Here is a 13,426-nt window from a genome sequence, read left to right on the forward strand (position 1 = left end):
GAAAGGCCAGAATCCTCCATTAAACCATGTTTCATGGAGTCATACTCCAATGTGAACTAAGAAGATAGCAGTCTGGCTCCTATGCCACAAAGAATGTGGTCGTTCTCCCACGCACGAGGAGATCTGGATTTAAAGTTTACCCCATGTACCAAAGTTTACCAACAATTTGCATTTAGAAAAACATATAGAAAGCAGCTTTGCGAGGTTAGCTATCTTCACTCCCACTGACGTGCCTTCTGAAGTGCCATATGTGGAGGAGGAAATGAATGGTGGAGCCAAAGCAAAGTCAGGACTTAGCAGCCACCAGAGCTCTCTATGCTGCTAGAGCAGAGAGGTGGGAGCCCAGCTGCGGTGAATGATTCGCCCCGGGGTGTCCCTCAAGGAGGGACCAATCCTGCTGCCCTCAGCTCTAGGCACAAAGGGGGCTGTCATACCTGTGCACCGGTGCACTACAACACACTCGGAAAGTTAGAATCTGTTTATGAAAATAAAAACTGACACAGTAAACAACTTCAGATGCATAGGTCAAGTCTAACTTTTGGTGTGTCTATAAGACTCTATTTCTGCCTCGCGCACAGCCTCTCTGAGTCAAGATGGCAGGTGAAGACCCCTATGCAGCTGGGCTCCAGGGATGGAGTCTTGCTGATGACAAATACTGTTCTTCAGGGGCTGCCCCGTATAACGAGGCTTCTGCTACAAGTACTGGTTTCCTAGGCCAGAGCCAAACAGCCTCAGAGCTCAACACTGGAGCTGGCTGAGCCCATCAGATTCTCTCTTCAGGAATCTGAAATGTGGGACTGACAATTTCATGAGGCTCTAGGATCTCCTTGCACTGAGTTCCCTAGAGCTTTCGCAATCTCTGCCTTTCTGATGTTACTCTGTGCAGGATTGCGGGGTACCTTCTGGCACCACTCCAATGAACAATAAAACATGGCCCTCTCCAACCCCTTTGCTGGTTTACTTCTGACAGAATATGTTGTCACCAAAATAATACTAATATAAAATTCAGTATCTGCCCATCTTCTTGCTTCCTTCCTTTTTCCGCTCTCTCAGCCAATGAACTTGGGAAAAGTAAAATCTCCATGTACTTCTCTTTTCTGAAAAACAGCTACAAAGTGTGAGTGGTCATGATCATATCTAAGGGGGAGTCCTACAGGTTACTGCTCCATATTATTAGCCCACTCCAAATTTAAGAATGAAGGAAGGAGTGGAATTCCACACTGACCCATTCTTTCCCACAAAGTGACCTTATTTCAACTCCTAATCCATCCAATTAGTTTGTTTTAAGACCTTTTTATGAAGGTCTGATGTTTTAGCAAATAATGATTTCTGATGATAAATATTCAATGATTTCCCAGACAGCATCATTATAGAATATATAAAAGCTTCTTGAACATCCTTATTTTAGAAATTCAAATAAAAATACCAAAAACACTAAGTTATTAAACACTATTATGTGCACTAAACACTAAATCCCTCAGTTGTTTTAATATAACCAGAAACCCTGCTGTCTAATCCAGATGCAAAAATCTCTTTAATTGAAGGCATGCTGGGAAAATATTTACAAAGTACACTTTTAATATAAGCGATTTAAATTATTTCACCCCAAATATGCAAACCTGCAGAATTTTTCACTAGCTCAACAGGAAGCACTAGATTGGCCCCTTGGAGTATTATTGTTTCTAGAACAAGAGGGGCGGCTGTTGGAGCAAGCTGCCTTTCTTTTCTATAAATAGGAAAGCTTCAGAGAATTGAGGATTCATGAGGCTTCCAGAACAATCATTTAAGAGAAAACACTGTCTTTGAGATGCAGTCCTTTAGCATCTGGGGAAATCAGCAGGGGACTCCTTAAACAATAATCTATACACAAGAACATCAGTCAGCAGGAGTGATGACTGGAGGACTTGCCTGGCATCTGGACAATTAACCCAGAAGCTAGAGGACAGAGAAGGCACCAGGCCCAACACCTCTGGGTGTGACAGACCAGCCACAGATGGCTGACACCGCGGTATTCCTTGGGTGCCCTCTGCTGGCACATCCCCACACTTGATTTCAAGACTGGATTTACTCTCATCAGTCACCTGATGTGACTGTGACTTATGATGTAAGAAAGGGTCACCCTATCACCCTCTCTTACACAGAGCTCTCTAAGACTTAGGGCCACAGCTGATGCTTCCCCCAGCCATCTCAGTCAAAAACCACATCGACAGAGGGGGACTTCTGGACAGACTCCAAACAGGAGGGTCTCATATGATCTGAATGATTTTACATTCTTTTAAGCATACGGTTAGAAAATGCTGATGCCCAGAACCCAGCCCAAACCAGAATCCTAAGGATGAGGCCTTTTCATCCGTATACTGGAAAGTCCCTGAGTGATTCTTACATTTAACCCAAGGTGAGAACTATTGGGAAACAGGTTCGAGTGCTGATTCAGACAGACCTGGAGGGTGAGGAGCCAAGCACCCAACAGCAGCCTGGGGGGGCAGGCTACCTGACTCGGGAGGAGGAAGCAAAGTCACTAACTCATCCTCTAAACCAGTGCAGACCTGTAGTGAGCCAGCTGGGCACCACATGTCCCTTCTGCTAGTCAGCCTTCTCTGCCCTCACAAAATGGCACTTATGGATGCTTCTGTTCACATCTGCAGTCTCTCCCAAGACCAAACAGTGCCACAGGACAAGAGTAACTAGAATAAAAAATTCTCCCTCCATTTCTTCTAACAACTGTATCTAAGGCACAAGAAAAGTATACAAAGTAATACGTGAACCAACAGCTCTGAAAGGCACTTAAAGACCTATCTGTCCCGCACACCAAAAACTCAAAAAATATCCTAACATTATCTAGTATTTGAGAACTCACTGATTTGTTTTCATAACATGTATGTGACGGCCCTCAACCTGAGGTACACATCAGAAGACCTTGCATTAAAAAAATAAAATATATATAAAAAAAGGAGAACCATTACTCCCAGAGTAAGCCCAGAATCCTGTTTCAGGTTTGAGAGAATAATGGGCCCCCGAAGATGTCCACATCCTAATCTCTGAGGCCTGTGATGAAGTTTCCTTACGTGGCCAAAGGACTTTCCAGATGTGAAGTAGTTAAGGACCATGGAATGGGAATTTACCTTGGATTATGTGACTTGCAAATATAATCACAGGGTCTTGTAGGAAGGAAGTAGGGGGTCAGAGTGGAACGATGCACCCATTGATGCAGGCAGGAGTGCTGCCAAAGCAGGGAAGGGACTATGAGCCAAAATGGGTAGGCAGCCTCTAAAAGCTGGACAAAACCAGGAAACAGAGCCTCTCTTAGAGCCTTCTACAAGAAACCAGCCATGCTGACACCTTGATGTTAGCCCAAGGAGACCTATTGTGGACCTCAGACCTCCAGAACTGTACTTTAATACACTTGTCTTACTTTAAGCGACTAAGTGTGTGGTCATTTGTTACCACAACAACAGGAAACTAACACTATTTCTTATAGGTTCAGGTTCCCAGGATGATCTTGAGTCACCATCCCAGATGTACTACTGGACTAGAACTTGCAATATACTTTAGAGAGGAAAACATAAAGGTAAAAATCATTGAAATTTTAAATGCACTTGACTCCACAAATCCACTTCTGGAGTTTATCCTGAAGATGTTCTTCCTCAGGTGTCACATGTGGGGACAAAGATGTTTATTGTAGTTTATTGTGGTTGCATCACAACCAAAACGGGTCCACTGGTATGGGACTAGTTAAATAAATTCTGGTATACAGCACTGACGGGCGATACGTTCTAAGATCCTTGGTGGATGCCTGACACTGAGGATGACCCCAAACACTGTATATACTGGTTTTTTCCTAAATATACACCCTATGATTCAGTTTAATTTCTAAATTAGGCACAGTAAGTGGTTAACAAAGTAATATTAAAAGAGAACAATTATAACAATATAGTGTAATAAAGTTCTATTAAGTGGTCCCTGTCTCCCTTGCAGGGGCCCAGGGTAGGCCACTCCAAGATGAGCCACTTTGGCATGAACAGTATTTTGAGGTAAAAGCTTTCCACACCCAGCAGATTCAGAAAGCGCTCTTTACCTCCCCTTCAACTGCCTGCCCATATCAGGAAGAGAGCTATGACAGAGACTCCTCTTTATCTAGAAGACTTATCTACGTAATAGGACAACCTTTGTTTTCCAAACATTTCTTCTCACCTTCCCGCTAAGGTCCATCTCCCTTTGTATCCTCAGACCCCTACCTTTTTCCCTTGCTCATATAAGCTTTCTGGTGCCTGGCTGTCCTTGCAATTTCCACGTCTGTGTGGATTCTCTGTACATATGCTATTAAATTTGGTTTTCTCCTGTTAATCTGTCTCATGTCGATTTGTTTCTTAGTCTGGCCAGAAGGTCCTTGAAGGGCAAAGGAAATTATTCCTCCCCAACATTCTCAAAACATCTTACTGTGCTGTACTCACCCTCCTTGTGATGAGATGACATGATAAAATGCCTATGTAAGGAGATGAAGTGAGGGGAACGGCACAGTCGTTGGTGACATATCATCACTACTGACCCTCTGACGGTAGGTCAGGAGGATCACCAGTCTCCCACTGCAGGTGACCACAGGTAACTGACACTGTTGAAAGTGAAACTGTGGGTAAGAGGTATCCATTCAACCTAATACTAAGCAGCTTTTAAAAAGGGAATCAGACAGCTCTCTGTATGTATTGGTAAGGAAAAACTGACAAGATATAGAAAGTAAAAACAGAAAAATACAGAAGAGTGTGTTCATTCTCCTGCTTTTTGTATAAAATAAGTTTACATAGACACATACGTGTACCTGGGAGAATAGATTTTTAAAAAACGTGTAACTGTGAAAAATGGGTGGTTGGGGGTCAGGGGTGAGAGGGAGAACCCCTCTTCCCCTGCACTATCTATTCAAATGCATCTGAGCAGCCTGAAAGCAGGAACAGGAAAAACCCAAGTAAATGCACAGTGACCTAATCAAGCGTTCAGAAATCTAGTTCTTTTGATTCCCAACTCAACATCTTGACATTTACCCAAACAATAAGTATACATTTTAAAAGCATTTCTTCTTCAAGTGTGATGAACAAATGTCAGCTGATGCTAAAATTTAGTAGTAAGAACGATAAACACTCTATTCTCTGCCTTAATTCCCTGAAAGCACATTTGTTCCTACAATCTTAGAGATAAACACAGGGAGAATATAGTACCCGATTCTGAACCCTCCTGAAATTATTTGCTTTTCTAGAAGTATTCTAAACTATTTGCTTGTCGACACTACTATATAATACTTTCAAAAATAATTGATTCCAGGATGATAGAAAGATGCCTATACATATGTACTGGTAATGAAGTACAGTATGGATCTGATTTACGCAAGTTCAATGGTAAATACTAGTAAACCCTGCGCTTGGTAAACAGATTAATTCTGTACACAGAAGACCAGTGAAACCAGAGGCTACATACGCTGTAGCTGAGCGGCTCTCAGCTGCTTCTTCAGCCTCTCCACTTCATTCTTTAAGAACCTGATGTGGCGCATCATGTTTTCTGGAGAGTCTATCTCCATGGAGATGTCTCTAGGCGATGGAGGAGCAGAGACCGGCTGGTCTAACTTCTCCTGCAGGATTCTTCCGTGGAAAGAAAAATTCCAACAATGAAACACAGTTTGCCTTAGAAGACAAAACCACATACTAGCAGGAGAGTTTGTTTTAATAGCAAGCTCCTGTGAATCACCGGAATTCATGGGGCTGTCGAATTCAGACTCTGCCTATTTTATACGTACTTCTGGTCTCCCTTTCCTGGTATCCAGGTCTAGGGCAGAGGGCAAAGCTGAAGGATCCACCCTCTTCTTTTTCTTTTAAATGACCACTGGTAATTAAGCATTAGTGGAAAAGTCTCCCAACATTTGCTTCCGATTACTATGCCTGGCATACAGTAGGCGCTCAGAATTATCTGCTGACTAAATGCTCGCTACCTTGTTTGAGGGAACAGATACTTAAGAAATTTCACTCTCGACATTTTCTGGTCAAACTTCCAAATTAGGGCAACGCCTGTGGCGCAGCGGTTTAGCGCTGCCTGCAGCCTGGGGTGTGATCCTGGAGGCCCGGGATCGAGTCCCACGTCGGGCTCCCTGCATGGAGCCTGCTTCTCCCTCTGCCTGTGTCTCTACCTCTCTCTCTCTCTCTCTCTCTCTCTCTCTCTCTCTGCCTCTAGGAATAAATAAATAAAAATCTTTAAAAAAAAAAAACTTCCAAATTATGTACCAGGATCCCCCCTTGGAAGGTGACACCATATAGACTCCACTTCTAAAATTCCCTCCTGAAAAAAACAATCCTGAAGGCACGGCAAACCAGGCTGAAGGCCCTTTGCTTATGGCCACAGCACAGGTAAAAAGAGGACAAAACAAAATCATAATCACTGGGTTAGTAATTGGTGGTCCCACTTCTCTGCCAATTATTTTTAGTTTGGAGCATAAGGAATGTGAATATTCAACAACTTTTCACCGACTGAATGATTATTTCATATCATTTACCACAATACTTTGATACTTACACATATAAAACCTCCAGCTGTGTTCTGCAAAGGAAGACAAACTGGCTATGGACCTCTATGTCTCTTTTTATAAGCCGCTAGGGTCTTGGTTTGGTTTGGCTTTTAACTCTTTACCTTTAAGTCTGCACAAATGCAAGTTGTGAATTACCTTCAAGCCTGCCTTTGTTGAGAAAATTGGTTGTTAAATATTGTAATGGTCCCTGCCTTTATTAAATAACTTTTCATAATTCAATTTATTAGTACCACTACATAATGCAAAACATACCCGACTCAACTACATACAGCTTGAATATTTCCCTAGAGATAAAGCTCTAATTTTCACTTTTCTTAAAGCCTGTGATATGACTATATTTTGCAAATTTAGAGATGAACTCAAAATAACTTACGGATGTTCATCCAAACCAAATACTGATGGCGAAAGGACTCTGGTTAGCAAACAAAAGATCCTAGTGAAGTAGATTAATGAACGTTTTTAAAAATTCCCTTTCTACACCCACACGCACACATCCTACATACAGAATCCCACATTCTTCAAGTCCTGCTTCATCATCCCCAATATATGCAGTACTTAAAAATTAGGTTCCAGAAATGTTTGCTGTTGAATGACATTTCACATCCATGTACATATATTTAGCACGATTCCTAACCTTAACTATGGACAGCTATTTACAGTAAGTTTTAAAGTTAACAGATTTTCCTATTAAAATCTCAGCCTTCTCAATGAAGTACATTTTAGAGATGTGTCATATTAACTGTACACGGTACACATCTAAGCATGTGAGAAGACTGGGGAAGCCAGTTCAGTAAGGTAAAAAGTTAAGTTGCAGTTATCTTTCCCGAACATTTTAAAGGTGAACAACAGCACCTTGACTAATTTCCCCATAGCTTTCACCCCAAATGAAAGGAAATTTTACTGGGACTCTAAGAGAGAAATATAAAGAGGTGACCAACATGAGAAGAGGTCAAAAGCTTTCCACTTTTTTTTTTTTGGTTTGGCAAATTACCCAAGGAATTAAAACACCCCTTTCTTATTCATCAGCCACACCCAGAGAAAAACCCCAGAAGTGCATGCGCCCCCACACTGAACAGGAAGACTAAACAAACCGCTTCTCAGCTTCAAGTTTGTCCATCCTTTTCCAGAGACGATTAACTAGTGCTTCTTGTTCTTGTTCCAAAGTATTTTCAAGGTCGATCTTCTCTCGTCTCAACTAAAGGAAGGAAAAAAGTTTTACTGAGAATAGCAAGCCATTTAAACTTTGTTAATGAGATTTTTTTGATTGGACTGTTAGGACCCCCTTACTGGAGAAAACTGCAAAGAAATGGCCAATTTCCTGGCAGACACATTAAGTGCATCTAGTTCTTAAACTTTAATTGAGAAAACCGAGACAGGTTCATTCTTTGATGTTAAAGCTTAATTGCTGTCTGGTACATGAATCACATTGCTTGTTTCAGCATTTATTCAAGGCACATGCAAAGTCTTCCTTAAAGAGTGTTTGGGGGAACTCGGCTTACCACTCATACCAGGACTTTTCTGGGTTTGTGCCCTGACCCCAGGCCTGCATGGAGTTCGTGTTAAACCAGAAAGCTTATATTACCATTTATATAAATAACTCAATACCTGAAGACAATTCTACATATTGATTAATGGATGCACAATACTAATTACCCCTGAGGAGGTAGGGAAAAGGAAGGTTTGATGGGGCAGGGGGGAGTATGCAGTTGTAAAGTAAGCCCCAAAATGCACTCTACTTCATGAAGAGCAGCAGAAATGGGAAACTTCATTAAATCAATCAATATTGGGCAATACACAAATACTGTGAACAATGCCAGCCACTGGCTAAATAGGGGTGTAGCAGGGAACCAGGTCAGAATTTTCTACCCTTATGATACATTTTAGTGGGGTTCAAGACAGTAAATGAAATAAATTACATACTTTGGTAGAGAGTGAAAGAGATATGAAGAAAAAGAGGGCTGGCAAAAGGGACAAAGTACAATAAATTTCACAGCAACATGCAGAGGGAATGTGTTACGTCATTCTTGATACTTCTCTGCATGTCTGAGATATTAAATAATTTTAACAGAATTTTTCTTTTCTTTTCTTTTTTTTTTTCTTTTTTTTTTTTTCTTAAGAAAGAAAGGCTATGGTACTGCCCCTATGCTGTCTCTTATAATAGCAACTCACCTTTTCAATCACTGAGTCAACAAATTATTTTTGATTGCACAGCTATTTTGACTTTCTCAGCAGGTCATAGAGGCAAGCTCCCCACTGACCAAAGATCCCTGTATGGGGTGCCTGGGTGGCTCAGTTAAGTGGCTGGCTCTTGATTTCCACTCAGGTCACAATCTCAGGGTCCTGGGATCATGCCCCACATCAGGCTCCTTGCTCAGCAGGGAGTCTGCTTCTCCCTCTCTCTCCCTCTGCCCCTTCCCTGTTTTCTAAGATAAATAAATAAATCTTTAAAAAGAAAAATCTCTGCATATACAGTAAGATGAGACCACTACTACATATAAACTGTAGTCTTATAAGGCAACCAAAGCAGACCTTCCTAACAGTGAATATGCCAAGATCAAATGGTCAAATGAAAATACAGCTTGGCAATATTTCCCTGCATAGAGGTGGGGACAGTGGTGGGGACGATGCCAGGACTCAGAACAAGTCAGAAGCATGCTGTGCAGTGAAGCTAGGAGCACACTAATGGCACAAATGTTTTTTGCAGCCTCAGACACCTCCTACCTGTAACAAGGAGGAGAAACTCTGGAGCAGCTTTCAGAACTCTGAGTAAACCTCTGAGCTCAGCAAGGCACAGATCTGTAGAGCCTGGAGCAGCAAAAGAGCCACTGAAGCCCAGGCTTTCATTTTAGGGCTGAGAGAACACCGGCCTGGGACATGGTGTGATTCTGGCAAAGTGATACCACTAAGATGGGAGTGCGATCAGTCACTGTGATGGCTGAAAGAGCTGGGTCCTATCCAACCAGCAAGTACATGGATCTTGAGGAAAAAGTAGGATTTGGGGTAAATTATGCTGCGGTTTGTAAGCCAATAATTCCTGGGAGCAGCAGAGCAGGGAGCGGGTGGCTTAGAGAGTCTGAGACAATGCCAACACAGGTAAAGGAGCAGGAGAAACAGGCTGTAAACATACTTGAATCCCAGGTTCTTTGTGGCACCATTGGTAGAGCTACAAGCTATCAATTTGCTGCCAGATTCAGTGAACCAAGGCTTCCTGTGGCACCACTGCTGTATCAATGCTTACTAACTAATTTCCATGAAGCCATCAACACAGGAGACCCCAGCTCAGCAGCTCAGACGTGGGGGTTTCATTACACGGGCTGGCATTGCCATAGGAGTCCATTTAATCTTTAGCCTTAGAAAGAATGGGGCTTCCTGTCTTGATTTTTCAGTTTCAAAAATCTTGACTTTTGGGGAGCCCAGGTGGCTCAGCGGTTTAAGCGCCTGCCTTCCGCCCAGGGCGTAATCCTGGAGTCCCACGTCAGACTCCCTGCATGGAGCCTGCTCCTCCCTCTGCCTGTGTCTCTGCCTCGCTCTTTCTCTCTCTCTGTGTGTCTATCATGAATAAAATAAATAAAATCTTAAAAAAAAAAAATCTTGACTTTTCTAAAAATAAATACATACTAAAACAATGAAAAATCCCAACTTTTCTGCATCACTGAGGATTTCTCATTGACACTGAAGGGCAAAAAGCTGGAAAAAATGGCATTAGGACTATGATCAATTATGATTAGGATTAATTCCCCCTTGAGTTCTTTATCAGAGCTGCCCCTGCATCACTTGCCTGCCTAATTCCACAACCTCTATATTTAGAGCCAAAGCATACACATCAGCTCTGCCGACTCAGACAGAAGTAGATTTTCCATGCTTACACTATCCTGGTATCAGACAATCCTCAAATCTGACAGCGTTATGTTGAGTTTACAGAGCAGTAAGACAACTTTTGCCAATGGAAAATTCAGTCCAGTGACACAGGACTTTCATCATGCTGGTCTCTGTCACCCTCTCCTCATTCCTTCCTAATAATATCTAATGGCTCTTCTCATTCAGTGTTCGTGCAACAGGCACCCACACACCTATCACCAACGTCACATTCTCAGGCAAACCCAAACCCCTTCTTTTTTTCCCCAAAGATTTTATTTATTTATTTGAGAGAGCAAGAGAGGCCATGCGCCAACAGGTGGAGGGGAGGAGGGGGAAGGAGAAAAACAAGCAGACTCCACAGTGACTGCAGAGCCCAACTTGGGGCTTGAGTTGGACACTCAACCAACTGAGCCACCCAGGCACCCAAGTCCCTTCCAGCTGCTTATTCTACAAGCACACAGCACCAATGGATATTGCTGATTTGTGTAGTATTCATTTGAAAGCCTGCTTTATAATTAAGTCAGTTCAATGGACTGCCAAATTCTTTTTTTCTTCTCTTCTTCAGTAGCTCTTCTTCCCATTGCAAGTTAATTAATGTCAGACCAGGAGTTCTTATTACGTTCCCAAAATAAATGCAGAAACTTCGGTAGATAAACTTAGTGCATAAAAACTAGCTGGTTCATTTGACTTCATAGCCCATCCTAGCTCTATCTTTTCAGTGGACAGATACTGACCCATCACCAAAAAAGCAAAAGGTGGGAGGCGGCTGAGAGGTCACTCCCAAGACCACTACACTTCTTTCTGCCTGTAGCATTTTCCTGTCTAAAGAGAACTGAGACACTGGGGTGGAGGCAGAGGTGTGAGAAAGAAATGGTTGACCAAAAAACCCTGACAACAACTTCAGCCTAACTACTATGCTCAACCATGGAATTTTGGAAAGTTTTAGTAGATATTTTCAACCTACATTGAAAGGTTTTAGTCTAACTGTATTGTTTCCAATGGTAACATATATATATCTATATATATACACACATACATATACATACATACACTACGTATATCTCGTGTGTGTGTGTGTGTGTATTTAAAAAAAAACAAAAAAGGTTTACTTATTGGGACGCCTGGGTGGCTCAGTGGTTGAGCACCTGCCTTCAGCACAGGGCATGATCCTGAAGTCCAGGGATTGAGTCCCACATCAGGCTCCCTGCATGGAGCCTGCTTCTCTCTCTGCCTCTCTCTCTCTCTGTCTCTCATAAATAAATAAATAAAATCTTTTTAAAAGTAAATAAAAGATTTACTTATTTATTTTAGAGAGAGAGAGAGAGAATGTGTATGTGTGTGTGTGAGCAAGGGGAGGGGCAGAGAGAGAATCCTCAAGCAGACTCCCCACTGAGTGCAGAGCCTGATGAAAGGCTCAATCCCAGGACCTTGAGACCATGACCTGAGCTGAAATCAAGAGTTGGGAGCTTAACTGACTGAGCCACTCTGAAGCTCTGCTTCTACAGGAAAATATATTTTGAACCCCAGACCTCTGACTTAAAAAGTTTTGGTAGGCAGCCCCTTACAATTAATCCAAGATAATATAAGAGAGGGAAAAACCCATGAAATAAGGGCTACCATAAAAACAGAATACAGACACAAAGTTTGTTATGACACACAGTAGAGAGCATTTAGATGGTGATGACGCAAGGATAGCAACCGATGCTTAAAAAAGAAATTAGAGTCCTCAAAGACCTATATTAACCAAACTCTTAGTTTACTAGATTTTTTTTTTTCCCTAAGAGAATGGCATAAATCCTAAGAAAACAAGTGAGTGCTGGGGATTAACATGACAATCACCCAAATCACCCTTCCAGGTTAGGTAGTATCTGAAGACTATCAATAATTTAGTCCAATTTTCTATCCATTTGTTATGTAACACCATTAGATGTTCAAAGTAGTTACCCTAGAGATACAGAAACACCTGGGAAGATAAAAGCATGATATTTAGAAAATGACTAAATTAAATCAGAAAAATCAACATTTTTGCAATGGTTGAATGTCTGTGTCCCCCCGAAAAAAATCCCTATGTTGAAGCCCTAACCCCTAGAGTGATGGAATTTAGAGATGTAGCCTTTGGGAGGTGATTAGGTTTAGCTGATGTCATGAGGTCAGCATCCCTTGTGGTGATGGGACTCAGGTCCTTTCTAAGAGTCATGACAGACCTTGTAGCTTATGGCTTTCTGCTTTCCCCCACACAGGACACAAGGAGAAGTCAGCAGTCTGCAGCCTGGAGGAGAGTCCTCAGCAGAGCTCCATCACATTGGCACCCAGATCTTAGAATTCCAACCTCCAGAACCATGAGAAATGAAAAATAAATTTCTATTGCTTATAAGCCAATCTATATTGTTCCAGCAGCCCAAATGGGATAAGACAATTTTTGTTTCTACTACAAGAGTAGAGCCAATAAAAGATCTTACCTCATCCCATCCTACTTTGCCAACAAATCTTGAGTTAATTATGGTTTTATATATCCATAGGAAAGAACAGGATTCATGAGGGGGCTATTAAAATAGATCATGAGCAACTGACATGAAAAGAGCTGAGCACAATGCATCATAGTCCTTATGGTAAAGTCTTATTCACAAATTAAAGAAACAGAGACAGGGCCACCTGGGTGGCTCAGTAGTTAGCATCTGCCTTTGGTCAGAGGTCATCATCCAGAGGTGAGGTTCTGGGATCAAGTCCACATCAGGCTCCCTGTGGGAAGTCTGCTTCTCCCTCTGCCTAACTCTCTGCCTCTCTCTCATTGTCTCTTATGAATAAATAAATAAAATCTTAAAAAAAAAAAAAAAGCAACAGAGACAGAAGCTGCTTGGTCAAAAGTCGGTGCCTCTTCTGGTGCAATGGAATTTTGCTCAGCCCTGACAATTCTCCTCCTAGGCTGGAAAATATCTGACCCTTGCCTTCTGGAAAAAAAAAATTTTTTTAAAGAAATCAAACAGCCAATTTGTGTTACAGACGAGT

At 41.9% G+C, this 13,426-nt stretch overlaps 1 protein-coding gene and 1 long non-coding RNA gene across 4 annotated transcripts in view; one reads left to right on the top strand and one right to left on the bottom strand.

Moving 5' to 3' along the window:
* The window catches only part of CCDC6 (coiled-coil domain containing 6), a 111,224-nt gene that overhangs the window by 20,267 nt on the left and 77,531 nt on the right, over positions 1-13,426 (bottom strand). For all 3 annotated transcript variants that reach the window (XM_025435385.3, XM_025435383.3, XM_025435386.3), the window contains exons 4-5: positions 7,654-7,757; positions 5,464-5,624 (exon numbers count right to left, since the gene is read on the bottom strand). In XM_025435385.3, the coding sequence (XP_025291170.1) occupies positions 5,464-5,624; positions 7,654-7,757 (265 nt within the window). The remainder of the gene's footprint in view (positions 1-5,463; positions 5,625-7,653; positions 7,758-13,426) is intronic.
* LOC112651956 (uncharacterized) lies at positions 142-4,344 on the top strand. The gene is made up of 2 exons (XR_004815209.2): positions 142-3,568; positions 3,976-4,344. It is a non-coding gene; the product is annotated as an uncharacterized LOC112651956 (long non-coding RNA).

This window comes from Canis lupus, chromosome 4, assembly GCF_003254725.2.
Source record: "Canis lupus dingo isolate Sandy chromosome 4, ASM325472v2, whole genome shotgun sequence".
In the NCBI taxonomy this organism is placed as follows: domain Eukaryota; kingdom Metazoa; phylum Chordata; class Mammalia; order Carnivora; family Canidae; genus Canis; species Canis lupus.